At 40.4% G+C, this 18,354-nt stretch overlaps 1 protein-coding gene across 1 annotated transcript in view; it reads right to left on the minus strand.

Annotated features, from left to right (window-relative positions):
- The window catches only part of PCSK2 (proprotein convertase subtilisin/kexin type 2), a 108,915-nt gene that overhangs the window by 28,515 nt on the left and 62,046 nt on the right, over positions 1–18,354 (minus strand). Inside the window, exons 6-7 of the mRNA XM_031060937.1 lie at positions 5,833–5,909; positions 311–399 (exon numbers count right to left, since the gene is read on the minus strand). Coding sequence (XP_030916797.1) covers positions 311–399; positions 5,833–5,909 — 166 coding nt within the window. The remainder of the gene's footprint in view (positions 1–310; positions 400–5,832; positions 5,910–18,354) is intronic.

Raw genomic sequence — 18,354 nt, forward strand, 5'->3', positions numbered from 1 at the left:
AGCAGGAATTGATACTTTACCTCCTGCAAAATGAGATTTGGCACAAACGATTCTATAGCTACGCAGGGAAGAAGCACTGAAAATCAGCATACAAACAGGAGCTGGTATATGAAGGAGCAGAGCTGCTCTTTTGCACTGTTATTAAAAAGCCTTTATTTATAAGGCCCTTGATTGAAAAGGCAAAGCCAGGGAGAAATTCCTCTCTCCAGCACGAATCTGCAGCCCTGTCCTGGGCAACACCCTCTGTCTCTGCAGGAGGAGCTCTGCCTGAAGCACAGTGGGCTATTTACACCCTGGATTGCTACCATACCTGCCACTTTGGAATTGTACGCAACTCCCACACCACAGATGTTGTTGTTGGCAGCAGCAGACACCTCTCCTGCACACCTTGTCCCGTGGCTGTGAAAAGGAAGGCAGAGAGACCAGATGAACCCCAGCTAATGCACGTGCTGAGCTGAGCTGGATCACTGTGAGCTTGTTTTGCCTCAGTCAGCTCCCAGTGCTGCAGAGGAAAACCATTCAATGCAAAACTGTTGAGTGCTGAATACTGGCACGTGTTCATTCCTTGCTGAAGCAGGCAATATCCAGTTCCCCCTCTGCAGGACGAGTGAGGCTTGCTCTGAGGTTAACATGTATCCCTACACTGCATTTAACTGTAAAGTTACTCAGGCCTTTTCATTTTAGCTTGTGAGACAGGCTCTGCCTCGTTAACAAATCTTAGTAGAAACAGCCCCTGACAGAACAGCATAAATATAAAATCAATATTAGTTCCTTTATTTTTGTGTCTTGACACCGTGACACCCATTACTTTGAACCTTATGGAACAGTCTGGGCTGCCTTTTTGCTGTCTGAACACGTACAAAGAGCATATCCCTGCCCACAAAAGAAATGCCCACAGGAAGAGGTGGGTGCAATACCAAGCTGGAGTAGGAGAAGGGAGCCACAATGGTCACTGCACTCCTCAGCAGCAGAGCTGCACATGGCTGGCCAGGTGCAAAGCTGTGGGACCTAAGGCACATGCATCCCTCTCATCCAGCGCCTGATTCCCAAAAGAGCTGACAAGGTGCTCCAGCTCACAGAGCAATTGTTTTCTGCTCAAGTGGGAAAAGTCTGCTCTGATACAGAGGTCCAACTTTGGGCTGACACATGGCATTTCAGTAATACCTGGTGTCTATGAAGTGCTTTACAGCTCTTAACAGAGACTCTTTAGCTGTAGTGGCAGTTACTGGCACCCTGGCAGTGGCTCCTGCAGGAAGGGAAATTGCATTTTCCTTTCTCCTAATTCATCCTAGAAATTAAACTCAAGAGAAGAGAAATGCAGACAATATAACCTAGTTTTTAAAAAACAGCATAGCAGCAGGGAAATTACTGAAACCTGTGCTGCTGTCAGGGTTTTTTTTAGTCTAAGATGTTGAATCAATATATGACTCCATCCTACTGCTCACATCAATCCACTCTGAGCATTGAAACTGGCGCTGATTCTACAGCATGCTAAGGATTCATGCAATTCAAAACGCTATATTATAAAGGTTATACTGAGTATCAGATGGACCATCCTGGAAGGCAGCAAAACAGGTTTTAATCACCTTTTCTCTCTCTCTTTCCATTAATAAAAAGATAAGAAGCAAGACATACTTTTTCCTGCTCTACTTAGGAGAATATATTTTTAGAGGTAGTTCCATAAAGAGAGATGACAAAAGATCTCGTCCACTTCCTTTTGCAAAGGGGGTAGAGAAGACAGAAATACAGATTTCTTATTCAGCTCCTGCAGAAATTTCTATCAACAATCAAACAACAAGATTTTCCCTCATGATCTTGCTCAAAGAAGTGTGACAGAAACGCAACATTCATCGGTAGGTGCTAGCAATGCTAGGCATTCATTATCTAGTCACCTATGGGCCAACTACAAGGCACAGAGAAGAATAAATGGTTTTGTTCAAAATTGGTTTGACTAATGCTGGGGTGCAAAACATTACTGATGCTGCAAGATTACAGTGAGAAAAACTGTATTAGGACCTTCCTGACAAAAAAGTTTTACCAGAAGGTCTTCTCCCTGTCCTAGCCTCTCCAGAGCAGTGGCCCACACAATGGAGACTGTAAACAGGCCTATTCCAGCAGCTCAGAGTTTCAATACTGTGACGCTGACTAGAGAGAAAAAAAAAATCACTTATGAGTACATGGAAGTGCATTTGGTTGAATTATTAATAGCAAATAGCAGACTTTTCCAACTCAGCCCTATTTGCTGTTCATGTATCATTGATAAACCTTTGCGGTTTCTATGAAGTGACTCATGTCAGAAGAACAAATCACAGCCTTTCTCTACAGTGTTCACCTCTTCCCTATTTCAATATTTAACATAGGGGGATAAAACACAAAAATATTTTCATCTGTGAACAAGCTACTTCAAAGGTAAACCATATATTAGCAAGTAGAGCAAGTCTTCCATAAACTTTATGTAAGTGAACACATTTTATGTGAACATGCATAGAAAAAGTAAGGGGGAGAAGTGGATTTAGTTGAAAAACAGTTTTGCATACTGTATTTTAAAAAATACCTCTATAGTAGCTACAAAAATTTCACTGTCTGTTGTCTTTGAAAAGAATTCTGTTTTAAAATCCACTGCCAATGGTCCTGTGTGTGCCTCCTTACTGATGTCTTTTTGAAAGTGTCAGAGGTGGCACAGATTTTTATTGAGGTACCTTTTCATCTGCTTTGAAATGCTTCTGCAGACAGCAAAGGACAGGACCCATCCATCCAATCTTCAGCTGTTTGCAGGGGAGGGCTATGCAGAGCTGCAGTCTCAATAGCTGGGACCATCTGCCTTTCTTGACCAGTTTAGCTGCTTGCATTGGGCAGCAATTAAACATGCAGAGCTCAGATGGACACTTTGTGGGGCATATGCAATCCCCTTTTTACTCACATAACATTGTCAGCCTCTAAGCATTATTTACAGAAGGGAAAACATTCTCCTACTTTGGTTTGGATCCACAGTTAGCAAAAGATTCTGACATCTGAAGAATATAGGTTTCCAAAATAGCAAATAAATTTTTCCCTGCTAACTCATTAGCTGAGTGAGAGAATATAGAGAATACAAAGGCCATAGGAGCAGAGATAATTACTGGTAATTTAGATCAGGGCAGAAATTTGTAGTCTCATTGCTCTGAGTTCGAAAGCCCAAGTTGTGCCTTCTGCATGCTCACAACATGAAATCAGATGGTAGTATGAGGCCACTAATTCCTATGGCTACCTCTTCACTGCAGAATGTGGTACATGCCAAGGTACTGAATGTGGTTCAGGAGAGAGTGTTCAAAATCAGTCAGTTCCCAAAGTGGTTCTTAGAAAACACTGAGTTCTGTGGGGCTGCCTCTCGTTTTGGGAACAGGGCTTGATTCAAGTTCCTTCACTGCTCCCACTGCTCCTCAGGCTCAAGCACAACTCTGTTCCATGTTGAACCAAGTGCACCCTCTCCTGCTGGGTCCCCAAGCTGTGGATCTGAACACAGTCAAACAGTGAATACAGCAAACATGAGAATAAACCCCTTGGCTGCCAAGCCATCTATGGGCCTCTGCTCACAGCAGCAGCTGAACTGCCTGATAGCAATTTCCTGCCTGAGGCACCACCCTTCCCTTCCAAAAACCACCCTGCATGGTTTCATAGGCCATTGGCTGTTAGATGGAAAGGCCAAAGTGATTCCAGCAGTCTTGCAAAGCCCCAAATGGAAGGGGAATTTGTGCTTACAAGCAGAGCAGCTGTGAATAATGGAATACTCCCTGCAAAAACCTCTCCTATTTATTCCTAAAGTCTTACAAACACATTTCACATGCAGCTGGCAGCTCACAAAAGCCCCTTAGTGATCACTCCTCTGCTTCTTGTTCCACAAAACACTTGAATTGCTCACACAGAAATGTATTTTTTATAGAATATGTTCTTTATCCTATTTCGAGTCTGATCCTTCTGCATGCATAAAATTCGATGGGAGATGCATCACTGGCTGTGCAAAATGGAGCCTTTATTTAAGGTTTCTCTCAATAGATAGTCCATGTAATCATGGCCTATCCAGATGCACCTGTGTAGCTACACATAGGGACAGACTGTCAGAGGCAGACAGCTATTACCTACCAGCGACACTAATTCAGGAGTCAGAAGCCATGGTAAGAGCTTATAGAGGAGTATGTCAGCTCAATTAACAGAATAGCAAAGAAATACACAGTAGTCACAGCTACTCCTGGACAGCTGGATAGAGAATGCTCGTTTGCATCTTAACCTGCAGAAAACTAAGAATCTTGCATCTTAAATCCTTCCTTACACTTTGAAGGCAGGAAAGGGATGCTCCACTGAATGTGTTGCTCCCATGATTTACCTTGCAAGACAGAAAATTCCCTGTCTTGCAAAAGAAATCTGAAGGTTCATCGTATCATAGAGTGGTTTGGGTTGGAAGGGACCTTAAAGATCATTTAGCTCCAATCTCCCTGCTATGGGCAGGGATGCCACCCATGAGATAAGGCTGCTCAGGACCCCATCCAGCCTGGTCCTGAACACTTCCAGGGATGGAGCATCCCAGTATGACTAACGTTCATTGACAAACAATGTTATATTTCCTAAGTATCAATTTAATTTTTTCTGAAAAGAAAGAACAGTGAAGGATATCTGCAAAGTAACTTCTCTGTGGTTTTCCTCCTCCTATTGCTGACCTGAACTCTCCATTCCCCCAAGAAACAGAGGAAACTGATGCAGTTCTATGACAACCTGAATCATGTCGTTCTCAAATATCACAGATTGGGTCACAAACAATAGTGCTGCTCACCCTCAATGCTTCACTGAAGTGCTTGAAGTTAGCCAGGGGCACCTGGGACCAGAGACAATAACCCCTGCCACATCTGGAATGTTTGAGGTCTATTCAAAGAGACTTTAGCATGTAACTCCCTCCAGGGAGAGTTTACTTTGCCGAACAGGTAAGAATGGCAAAATGGGCCCCACTATAAAATACTTGATAGCAGCAGAATCAGTGTTAATGGGACTTGGCAGAACATACCCAATTTTATGAAGTTCCACACTGAAAACAACAAAAGCTACCATTACACACTAAAGCTAATTTTAATTTTCTTCCTCTCCAGAGCTAAGTGGTATCTTTCTCCTAAAAAGATCCTTTGCATAAATAAAGCAAGAAAGTCAGCAGACCTTCACAAATTAGAGCCCTAGTCTTTCTGTGACTTTCCATTCACTAACTGGATTCATACTACTTTAAAAGTGTCAGAGGTCCTTTCACAAAATGAAGCAGAAGTCTCATTGAGATCTTGCTTTGGCCATAAAATTGCAGGACTACAAAGAAGGACATCACAGCTCCTAACTCTGTTTAATCCATTCCAGGAGGCCTGTATCTGAGGTAGAAGCACAGCTGCTTCTTTGTTGTGTCACTCTGACAGAACTACAATTGATTTCTTTAGAAATAAAAACAAAAACCCCCATCCAAAACTAGGAGACCATCCAGTCATCCTAAGTCAGAGATGAAAACCACATCAAATAGGGCTGAAATATTTTTTGATAAGCACTCAGTCTGAGCCCTGAAATCTTTAAAAAGTTTTCAACAAAAAGTTATGTAGCCATCACTTATCCAAACAATCTAAAAATATACTTTTCTGGAGCAGCAACTTCATTTATAAACTATAAGCCTAAAAAAATGATGTTGTAAATAACCTCTAATTTTCAAGCAGCAGTGAGACTGCAGTGTCTGTTCTGTGATGATTGAATTTAGCAAAAACCAGACATTTCACAAAAATGCAGAATTTCTTACATAAACCAAAGTGAAGAGCAGGCTGCCCACAATCCACTTACCTGTTAAACCAGTCATCTGTATAGCGGGGATAGGGGTAGGGATCATTGCTGCTGAAGTCATAGCTGGCTTTGGCATTCTACAAAACACAAGGAACACAGAAAATCAGCTGAAGAACAGACATGAAGTGAAACACAAATGGAATGAAAAGCCGAGAATCAATAGCAAACTGCCCTCTTCATTCTGCGAGATGTATCTGGACAGAAACCAGTCCCTACAGTGCTGTGCCATTTCCCATTTTCTACACCAGCAAGCCTAGGGAACAATATTTTCTGGCATGCAAAGCCTCCTGTAGACCAGTGTGGTCAATTGTGAGATGGTGTGAGAGATCAGGTTACTACTGGGCATCAACATCAACACTTACAAGAGTATTCAGGTATTAAACTACTTGGTGTGGCAAAGCAAAGGTTAAATCCCATTTTCCAAATGGTGGTGGAAGTGACAAGACACTTGGGTCTTCCACAAAAGAAGTATTTTTGAAAACCTCCTTCGTGATACTACAACAGTAAGATTTCTAAAAGCATTTCAATGCCTAAGAATGTAAATTTCTCAAGATTCAACTGTGAAAACTGCATTAATGGCCAGCACATATACCCAAAAATCTCTTTGCATATTTTCTCATTCCTTTAGTTGTCTGAACAGCTTCACAAATGTGGCTTTCAGGCACTTCTCAAAATGTCATCCCATGTCTCTGCTTTCTATATAAATCTAATTTATTGCTGACTTGTCCTATCAGCAGTTAAGGACACTCAGCAACTTTTTGATCTGAAGCAAATAGAAAGTTTCAGAAAGTCAAGTGCCATCTCCTTTTTTCCCTCTTAATGAAAAAATAAAGGGTGTCTGAAAATTAGGCTTTTAAAAATATTTAGCAGTTTCCTCTCAAGTGTATGTTTATTGAGTTTATGTTTTAATAATCATCATACTCAAGGAACTGAATTATGGTAATTCTCAATTAATGTGTACTTGTATTCCTTTTAAGATTTGGCTGAGCATGCTATTGAAGATAATTTGAGATTTGTGCATGAATAGCTTTGCTCCTAAAAACATTCCCTTTCATCTGAATCTCAGTTCCTGAGATACAGGAATAGACAGTCCATTGGTAGCACCCAAGTTTTGGATTCAAACCCTTAAACTCCCAAAAACTTGTTCCAGGATGAAATGAGGATAACATTGCCCTTGATACTTAGAGGGCAAAACTAAGTGTCTTTCAAGTTATTGTACAGTGGGGTTTTTTGGGTGGTCACTTCAAAGCTTGGTTGCTTATATACAGCACAGACAGTAAATATTTTGCAGCATTTGAATGGAGCAGAGATTTTCAGAGTGGCTCTCAAATGACTTAATGCTGTCTTCCAGCTCAGAGATTAATTTCTTCTTGAGATCCTTATGGATCTCTCCATATCTCCATGCTAAGGCCCTGATTTTCAGCCCAAAGATGCCTTCCAGTCATGTCAGCTATAGCTACAAATTCTCAGTGCTTCTAAGTCTTTGTGCCCAGGTGTCTGGGTAATTTGCTTCTTTTAATTACCCCAAATGGCTTATACAGCACTTAGAATGGCAGAGGTTTGCATGACCTAAGAGTAAACAGAACATCACTTTTCAGCCAGGGAAAAAAGGGGAATTTGACATTTGTCTATAATTCATGAGTAGTACTGAGAAGGTAGACAAGCAGTTATTTTTTACTACTTCTCATAATTTAAGAAATTTAAATTACTGAGGGGGAGACTTAAAAGCAGCAGAAAACAAGTACTTTTCCACAGAACATTTAATGAGTTACAAAATTCACTGTCATAGATACCACACAGACATGCTGCCAACTTCATATTCACTCAGAACTTCTGCTTCAGCTCTAAAAATATTGTACAAATGAAGATTTAAACTCAGTCATGTGTCAACTGTGTTTTATTTTCCCATTTAGTAGAAATGCAGTCCCACTTACATACCCTAAGCTCAAAGGGGGTCTGGTAAGGCTGACTTTTCAGGACATCATCAAATATGCAAGCACCTTGTATCAACCACTCTCGACTCTAGAATTCCCCTGTGCATAAATTAAGGCTGAAAAGCCCTTCTAGCTGTGCTGCTGTACCAGTTGTGCTCATAGCAGTGACAGACAAAGGGATTCCAGCCTGAATGATTCAGACACCCTACAGCAAACTGCAGCCCTACTGCAGACCCCAGATAAGGCAGCTTATAGAAAGATACCTTTAGGCAGGCTATAAACCAAGTTGTTTAGCCAGATCATGTAGCTCTCATTTGCTTCATTTTGGATCACAGCGCTCATAGGAAAAAGATAACTAATGGAGTGGGAACCATCGACAAAGGGCAAAATTAAGAAGAAGTCTTGGAAAGAAAACAACTCCTAGCTGAGCAATTTATCTTCATTAGGGTCTTTGAGAAAAGACAGTGAGTTTCAGCATTGTGAAAGAGTATTTCACACACTATGGAAGCAGTGAAATGGATAATGAAACAGCAGAGAGAAGTACAAATGGACTGCTTCAAGTTCCTAATTTAAAGATTAAATCCACAAATACCTAAGCCTCAGCTTTTGGTTTTTTTTTAAGCTAAACTGAGAAATTAAACCATTTTAGAATTGTACCACAAAGGGAACTGCTTGAGTGGACAGCTTAAATATTTCATTTTGTGTTTTGCAAAGTGAATATTAAAATCTGTGTTTTGCCATTGTCCTCCATAGGCTGGAGTCCCCAGTAGGCAGCAAGAGGGAGTTTACTGCTAACATGGAGAATTAATTAGCATAGGAACCTGTGAGGTTGCAATCAAAACCAGTGCAGATGAGGATCCACAATAGCATGCTGAAATGGGAACACTTTGCTTTTCCACTCTGGTGATTCAGTGCCCTGTTTTCTTGCCAAACTAGTCTACTGGCAGTTCCTTCTCTTAGACTTGAAGTGTTTAACATTTGATTTTCAATATCTAAGGTAGTTGCCTGGTTTTCAACCTCGGGAAGAACTTGAGCCTCCAACTTCAAACACTGGTCTGGCTTTAGACCAGTCATTGGCACTGGGTGTCACAATGAGGTGAATCTAATCCCTCATGTTCAATCAAAATGAGTTCATTGCTGCAGAGTGATTTGATGTTTATCAGTCACTATCTATACACAACTACATATAAATAATATCTATTATATAATAAAAATGCTACTACAGAGAGGAATGGTATTGCTCTTTAAGGAATGTCTCTATTTTTGCTTTCTAGCCTCTACACCAAACAAAATACTAACAGAAGAGTATCAGATCCGAGGATGAGACCCTTTCAATAATTTATTAAGTAATGGCTTGTATACCATGACACAAATGGATTACTTTTGCCTCTGTATAAAATTCTGCTTTCCTTAAAAATAACCTTAAGACTAAAATTTCCCAAAGAATTGTCTTGTACCTTTTAAAACACATACAGTATAATCATCTGTGCAAAAAATTCATTATGCAAAATATGACACTAACAATAAATCAGTTGTCCCATGAGTTGTTCAGCACTGTAATAAAATTATGTACCTTGAATAATGCAGTAAGCCCATAAATTTTTGTCTGACTTCAAAAGCTTCTGCAGCGTAATTCACATACACTTTCCTTTTTCTCTGTAAGTCAAGAAATATGCCTATGCTCACATGCTAGTGCAGGAGACAAAGCCACATCCCACTGGTCATGGGCTGATTCTATTAATGACATTAAAGTCCTGTACTAGATCTGAGGCAGCAAGATACCTTTTTTTTTTTGTTTGATTTCTTTACTGATCCAAAGAGAAAGCAAAGCCATGAACTCAAATTACAACATAAAACATCTCAGGGAAACTGTACTAAAATAAGTCTGAAGATCATGTGGTGGCAAAATGAAATTCAATTTTGTTCACACAGGCTTAAATAAATGGAATATGCTCACCAAAAGGTGAAAGAGGAGACAACATGTTTAACCTAGGAGAGATGCTGCAAGGCTTAAAGATCATTAACAAAACAACAGAGACACTGCTGCTAAGTCAGCCATTGTACAATAAGCCCTCTCCTCTCTGCCATGGGAAGCACACTTTTATTTTGGTTTGGTTTGTGGGGATTTTAAAATGGAAATGAAAAAAGCCCTATAACTTTTTAAATGCCTCTGCCTCTATATGAACTAATGTATATGTCCTATATTTCTATCCAGCAAATTCAGTGCTGGTTTGAAGACCATGTAAACACCAAGAATATATCCACAAAGTAATGGGTTTTGTTCAAAGATATTAACCTTAAAGAGCAAATTCACAACTGGTGACATTTGCCACATCTCCCCAGAAATTGCAGCCTTTTACCCACTTCTTACAGGCACATCACGAAAGTAAAAATACTGAGCCAGACAACACAAGCCAGATCTTGAATAATAAGACAGCAGCACACTTCTCTGCTGTACTTTTCAAAACAGCCACAGAATAATAAATCAGAACATCATTTGAAATTGATGGAGTTGTGTCCTGGGTCCAGAATAGTACCTGAGGTGCCTGTAAGCCCTCTTGGTATTCCAGTTCCAGGTATTCAGTACAGGCTCTACTTGGCCACAGCATGAGCAAGTAAAGAGCTCACCACAACAGTGATTTAATTTTGTAGTTATTACTGAAAAAACCTTCAATTTCCTCAACAATCACCAAGCATCTGGGTTGGGCCAAAGGAAAAACTAGTGGAATTATAGTCAAAAGAAGATAAACTGACTGCAAACAACAAGTTTCTACTGCTTCATTTACAACAGTTAAAATTGTTGAGCTTATAAAATGTAAGAATTCTAATAATCCAGCTTCAGAGTTTATAGGAAGACAAGTCAGCTGTCCCTCACTTCTTATCTAACAACTTACTTTGCAAAGCTGAAAGTTTTTCAGTTCTTAGGTTTAAAAGCAAACAAACAAAAAGGCAGTTGAAAAAAACATGGAGTCTCACTTTAACATTTGCATTTATCTTCATTAAGGTAGCATTATTTTTAAAGTTACAGTTATGAAGACAAATAGCTTTGCGGAGGTCATATCACATTGTATTCTTTTTCTATATTAAACAGATTTCTTTGTCAAGTAATTGATGATCCTCTCTACATATCACTTAGCACTACAATGTCACACAATCACTTATTTTACTTGTACCACAGTAATGGCCTTCCTATTTCCCCTGCAGACAAAATGAGAAAACCAGCATTAGTTCCACTGCTGGCTGATGCTCCCCAGCATGTGAGCATCTTTAAAAAAAGGGGTGGAGTAAACACACTTTTTATTTCACACAGGGTAAAGCACACGGGCAGTACAGCAGTGCTATGGATCTACCACCCAGGAAGATCTAAGCACAGCTATTTCCCAGCTCCGAAGAACCGGAAAGCAATCAGAAATTAATTCTTAGGTACCAAGGTTGTCAGGTGTTTTCCCGATGAACAAAATGAAAGTCCAAATGTATCCAGCTAATTGCCATCTAACCCTGTGGCTGTTTGCTAATGCTTAGCTCAGATGTGTATAGTCAAACAGGTCCAAAAAAATGGGAATCACAAAGACTCAGGGAAAATGTTACGTTGGGCAGAATTTTTAAGAGGTAGAGAATTTTTGCAATCAATTTTTAAAAAGAAAACCAGCTTATTGAAATACCCTCTATTATTTTCCCCTGCATCTTTACCTGACATAGGAAAAAAAAAGAAATTGAGGCATACATAAGACTTTATTAAAAAGAAGCAGCCAAATTAATTTCTGTTTATAATAAAAACACTGCTTCATTATTGACCTTTTGGCATTCTTAGCTTGCTCCACAATTTTCAGGTTGATGGGGAAAAAACCTGAAGCACATCACCAGTTGTTAATTGCTCAGAGCCAGAGCTCTGAAGGTAAAAGCAAGTTAACCTACAGAACTGAAACCTATTTCTGCTCAGCCAAACATTCCTTACTTTTCAAAGGGGGTGCACAAGAACCTTTAAGCTGTACCTACAACACACAAAGGAGGTATGTTCATAGGGAGTCATAAGGCTAAGGCAGTAAAATTAGTAAAATAAAAACAAATTAGGCAACTAGTTGCTGTTAAAGATTTTCAGGGCAAGTAGCAAATTTAAAGCCTTGGGTTATAGAGTGAACTCCTTGGTTTCTTTAATTCAGGGGGAAATGAAAAGGGGGGAAAGGGCAAATAAGTTGTTAGAGACATGAGTCTTTGGATTATTTTATTATAATAGGAAATACAAATAGTGCAATGACTTCTACAGAAAAATACTCTGAATACACTTTTCATCTAGTTTTGGCATTCCATTTTATTAAAAACCTGGCCCACATTCCCCTTCCAATGGATAGTTTTCCCCTTCAGATACTTTGATTATGCATTAGTTTGACCTACTGAAGTTGAAAAACTAATAGAGGTATAAAGCTGACAGCAGAGAAATGAGGTCCAAGTCCATTATTCTTAGTTATGTCCCTGTAAGAAATAGTTGACAAGCCCATCGCTACATCAAATATGTGCTTGCTGGGCACTGAGCTGCAAAAAAGGTTGTGTTTGCAATGTTTTGATGGCAGCCAGCACTTAGAACCTCTTGGAAGGATAAGCAGGAAGGGACGGGGAGCTTGACCATCTTGCTCCTGCCCATGAGCTCAACATCTAGCAAAATCTGCCATGGATTCTTCTCATCAAACATAGCAAGATCCAGATCACACTCAGCACCAAGGTCTCTTAAGCAGCATGTGGGGGATTAGGGAGATTTTTTTTTCATCACTGTAAGAAAACCTATAGCTCAGAGGCTGCAATACAAACTCAGCAGTCCTTCAAGTCAAGTCATTTAGCATGACATGGTCTGGCAAGAAGTGGTCACTTATGCTGGGAGAGCCACCTTTCCCTGCTGCAGTGTGTGATCAGCAGGCACTGGCAGCCGCATTGCAGAGTCCAAAAAAGCTGACAGTTATCACCAATGCTCACAGCAAAAGGCAGCATTACTGGACTTGTGGTTGCAATGGCACTCAGAAAACAAATATGGCAGGTTGTTAAAGATGACCACTTATAGAGGCTACCAACGTATTGTTACAGAATGGCCAAACTGGAGCTTTGCAAAGAGGGAAATCAAAGAGGGAAAGTGGCTTAGGTGGTTTGGGGGGTGACCTACAACAGAGAGACCTGGTCCATGTGAGTTATGGAGAGGGGAGGACAGGGAAAGCTAGTCTGGTGATGCAGAGGAACTGAAAGTGAAAGCAGACAAGACAGAAAACTGGTTGGGTATTTTCCTTCTCATGAAAGGCTTCTCAGCTGACAAGAAAACTGTTAACAACCACACAGCTGGTGTTGCACCTAAATTGCATGAATATGTGTCCTAGGGTGACATTATGATGCTTGTATCCCCATTTGTGCGTTCTGTTTATGCTGGATATTATGTTCTGTGCCTTCAAGACTGGCTCTGAAGAGTAAAGTTTTGTTTGGTTTCTTATCAGCCTGCTCCCTCACAGCTGGCGGGATACAGAGACAGGGCGGTACATAGTGCTGCTTTTGCTCTTTGCTTTGCTTTTCGCTTTGCTCTTGCTCTTGCTTCTGCTTTGCTCCTGCTTTGCTCTTGCTTTTTGCTTCTACTCATTAGTTAGTTTAGTTAAGCAGTCCGAATTTTCCCTGGACTGTTTTTCTTTCCCTTTCTTGGACCCACCCGAGCCTGTTCTGGACTGGGACCTGGGAAACCCCGGGAGTTTGCACCCTGTGGCTGCAGCAGCTGCCCCCAGCACCGGAGGAACTGATAACAGAGTGACCACCCCCAAGAGAGACTTTCTGAATTTGTCATCTTTTTCAGAGTAGTGAAAAGGTTTTGTCATCTGATATTGTTCATTTTGTGTGCTGGGGGGTGCTGTGCCTGTTAAATAAACAGGTTCTTTCCACTTCTCTCCAAGGAATCTTTCCCGAACCGGTTGGGGGGAGGGGCCGTGTGGGTGGGCTTTCTGGAAGGGCCCCCTTTTGGAGGTTTCCTCCCAAATTTGCCCTAAACCAGGACAATATGGAAGATGAATGAAGACATAAAAGTGACATTGTAGATGAAGCAAAAGGAGGTGAAAATTTCAAAGAAGAGACTCAAAAAACATAATGCAAACTATTACCTGCATTTCTTCTGTCACAAAAAGCAAACACAGCTTGATGTACAATCCTTAGAGTTAAAAGGTCTTGAAGACCTATTGTGTGTTATTTCAGTTTTAATATCACCTCATTAGTATCCCAGGGAAGAATTACAATGTGACTTAATACCTGTCAAGACATCCTGGGCTCTCAGGAATTTTAATGCACCAATTTAGATTTTCTGGCATTAATTAAAGTTTGCATTGCTCATTCCATGTGGAACCATCTAAATCCAAAATTACAGAGAGAAAAGGTGGAATCTTCAGAATGTGCTCATGTAAATCCACACATACTAAGTTTTTCAAGTATTTAAGATTCTAAATAGTACATGATCATTCCAGGTTCTTTTGTTAAAGATTAGTATATTTGATCATAGCTAATGTATTCACAGAAATTTACTGGATGTTAAATTTTAAAAAGTGTCCTAGATATCATTACATGACTGACAGAAAGATCCTCAATTACATCAGTCAGACACAGTATCATGGTTGACTAATCCTGCAAATGAGTTAAGTGCCACTGATTTAAAGTTATTTTGTTTCTCACAGGAAGGAATTCTAAAAATCATCTTCTAGCATTGAAATGATGAAGTCCTTGAACACAGCACAGTCTTCATCCTCACCTTTGTACATATTTAAAGATTCGCCTCATTTAACAAAAATCAGAAAATTATTTGCCTGAAAAATGTTTCCAACCATTCCCAATCTGCATCAATGTTTACAAGTAAGGACAGCACAGGGAACGTGTGACTGAGGTATCCACTACCATATACATTTAAGTTTCACCAAAAAGACAGCTATACAGTACTGGAAGTAGCCAAAGTTTCATCAAATACAAGCTCCCATTCAAGAGGAAAACATTCTATCCCAGGCAGTCATGTTTTCCACATGTACCATTACTGGCTCTGCTGAAGTCTATGCCTCTCACTGTTATGCTTAAAAAATAAAGGCAATGCACAGTAGAACAAACTGCTATTTACATAATCTGTCAAATTGCTGATTTTAACACAAAAACTACCATTGACTTCAATGTGGCCAGCATTTTATAAGACACTGTGCACTGCTATTCTGTTCCCTGGTAAGAGATGTTCATTATGCATATTGCTTCTATTGGGAAAGAAACAGAAATTCTGAACATTATACTTTAATCAAAGCAATCTGAAATAAGGCAGGTGTTGTGGTGCGTGTGCTGTTTGGTCAAGGGTTCACGGGTTTCCTTAGTTCAATGTTAAATGTTAAATGTTTTATATGTTTTTAGCTTATTTTATATTAAGTTCTATATGCCTAAGATGGCACCTGTCCCAGGCCCCCCTCCCCCATTTCTTCCCTCAGCCACCCCTGTCAGTCTTTTAGTTGCTTAGTTACTCCCACCTTTTTGTTGCAATTTTTATATCCATCTTTTAACCCCTCCTCAGTTTCCTCGGTTACCCTCTGACCCCTCCTATGTTGCTATGCCAACCCCCTTGCCCGTCACCCCCTGCCCCCTCCCCTAGCCCCAGAATCTTCCATCCGGGGCCGAGGGTGATTGGGCAACCCCCCAAGTCCCCCCCCATGCTCTGCCGTGATTTGTTATCATGTTTTGTCTATTATGTTGTAATATTCTGTTATTGGTCTGGGGGCGAGCTTCTTCCTCCCCCTGGCCATCCTTTATAAGTTGTTTCAGTTCCCGCCCTTTCGGGCACATCCCCGCACCTTTCCTACGTGTCTGTACCCCTCACCTTCCCCTTCATTAAACCCCCCGCTGCTGAGACCTGCCTGCCTCCTGTCCATCATTACGCGACTTTCATCAGCTGTTGCCAGAAGGCTTCACTTCAATCCGGACTGAGGCAGCCTATCCCCTTACGTCGGGAAGGGCTCAGTCCGCATCTGACTGCTGCTAGTGTGCGCGTGGCACTGGCCGGGCATTCTCTTCGCGCAGATGCAGCAGAGGTTTAAAAATATCTTAACTACCTACATAGCTGCCAAGAAATAAAATATTAACATGAAGAACATAAATGCATACAAATAAAATCAAACAATGCAAAGCAAATAACCATGCCAAGATGAAGTGCCTGTAGCATGATATTTTCTGAAAAATTCTTTCCTTAGGATTTCTTCTCCTGAGAAGCTGAGAGGCTTCAGGAACAAAATGTAAACAATGATTATCTGCTGCTGTGGAATGCAACAGGTGGATCCATGATTGGTCTAGTGTGGTTGTTGCTATTTAATGGCCAATCACAGTCCAGCTGTCCAGACTGTCTTGGTCAGTCACAAGCCTTTGTTATCATTCTTCTTTTTCTATTCTTAGCTAGCCTTCTGATGAAATCCTTTCTTCTATTCTTTTAGTATAGTTTTAATATAATATATATCATAAAATAATAAATCAAGCCTTCTGAAACATGGAGTCAACATTCTCATCTCTTCCCTCATCCTAAGACCCCCCGCGAACACCACCATAAGTGCCAGGATGGAAAAGACTGAATTCATTACAAATTAACCAAATTAATTTACAGGTACAGTGAAGGAGAGGTGTTTAAAGTATTGGTGAATATCTGTAGCTTTATTTACTGTATCTAGGCCATTTTGATTTCAAAAAAAGGACACTACTTGTAAATTCCAGGTCTCCTACACTCTTTTACTTTGAGAGACTAGCTTATCCAGACGCTGTTGGGGAAGATGAAACAGGAAAGCCTTATAAATATGATTGCCTGGCAAAAGATTTTGGGAATATAGAACCTGTAAGCGAGACTGAAATGAAAGCAAGCTTTGAGATACCTTAGTTACTGAACAACTGGAAAACAATGGTGTGGCCGACTGAAAGTAATCCCCTTTTGATGAAACAATACCCTCTGCCTGCAGACAGGTCCAAGGGTCAGAGCAGACCCTAGTAGCTTAGCAGAAGGGGTCCAAAGAGTAGTTTTTAGGGTTTAAAATGTAACACAGTATGATAATGTAGTGATTCTTATAGGCTGTATGTAAATGCTATAGGATTTGTATATTGTACTAGATTGGTTAGTGAGAATTAGAATATTCAACACAGAAGATGATTTATTGTATTGTAACGGGAACCTCTCTCTCTTACCCTTTTGCTCTTTTACGCTTTTGCTCTCTTGCCCTCTTACTCACTTACCCTCTCATCCTCTCTACCCCTCTCTTCTCTCGGGCCTGCTCCAAGCTGCGGCTGGCAGCTCCCAGCAGGGCCCTGCACCCAGGCCCGTTGCAATAAACCACAAGTTCCACGACCTGGCTTCAGAGATCTCTCATCTCCATCTGTCCCGACCATCCTACCCCCCAACGCTCCTACAAGAGGACTTGGCCAAAGCTCTCCTTTTAAAAGTTGAAAGTCCAGTAGTTAAAAGTGGGGTTGTGACCTTCCTTGTCAAAATCACTGGGCCCAAAAAACTCTCCCTAAACCCCATCAAATTTTGATGAAGCTTTGTGAGGGAACAGTGCTCCACATGCACCATCTAATTCAGACTTCCCTGGTGATACCTTGGTAACCAAAAATAACTACAGCATGAATTTTAATTAAGTTGCATCTAAATGTTGGTGGATATTCAGGGATTTCCACACTGGTTAGGGTCTTAAAAAATATCAGCAGCTAAATAACTATTCTTTGAGAAACAGAAAATTAAAGCTTTCAAATGGAAAAATCTTTAAAAATTGTTTGGGCCATTTTCAATGCAAAATGTATTACTTTCATTTTGGGGAAAGGAAATCTCTTTTTTTCAATTTGTTGAACTTGATTTTAAAATTACATGGTGTTCACTGCCTCCAGGGACCATGTGTCTGACCCTCTTCTCCCAAGTGCACCAAGTACCAGAGTGGGATTTGATTGCTGCTGTTTTAATTCAGCACATTCTGGATGTCAAATATTTAACATTAGGTTGAACTGATCCAAAGTAAAAATATTTCACTTTCAGTTTCCCACGGACACTTTAATTTTATAAAAAGGCTTACTTGGAGAAACTGTTAGAGAGAGACACAAGCCAATTCCAAAAACATCAGCTAGAACTGATGCAGAAATGTCATCTGCTCTTTCATCCTTGTGCATTTCTCATTTCAACAATCTTCATTTACTTTCCCTAGATGATGCTTTAAGTGAAAATTAATACTAGTGCTTTATGATTAAAGCGATTAGCCACCTTACACTTTCTCAGTGTGCAACTGATTAAGTGCATTGGTTATAGAGGAAAAAAAATGCTGCAGACAATGAGTGCTTGTTAGCTTGCACAGTATGTATCTTTGGCACCATCTCACATTGCTTGCACACCACGCATGTATTTAACTTGAAAATTATCCCTTTCAGGTTGTTCTAATATAGAATAAAGCCGGAAACATTTTGCAGCATACATTGATCGGAAAATAATAACGGTCAAATGCATCTACAATATGTGAGTACCTTTGGATTCCAAAGGTGTTTTGAGGCTATTTTATAGCCAGCATAAATCAGTGCATCCCCCTGGAGAGACCAA

The sequence above is a fragment of the Geospiza fortis genome, unplaced genomic scaffold (genome assembly GCF_000277835.1).
Source record: "Geospiza fortis unplaced genomic scaffold, GeoFor_1.0 scaffold134, whole genome shotgun sequence".
In the NCBI taxonomy this organism is placed as follows: Eukaryota; Metazoa; Chordata; class Aves; order Passeriformes; family Thraupidae; genus Geospiza; species Geospiza fortis.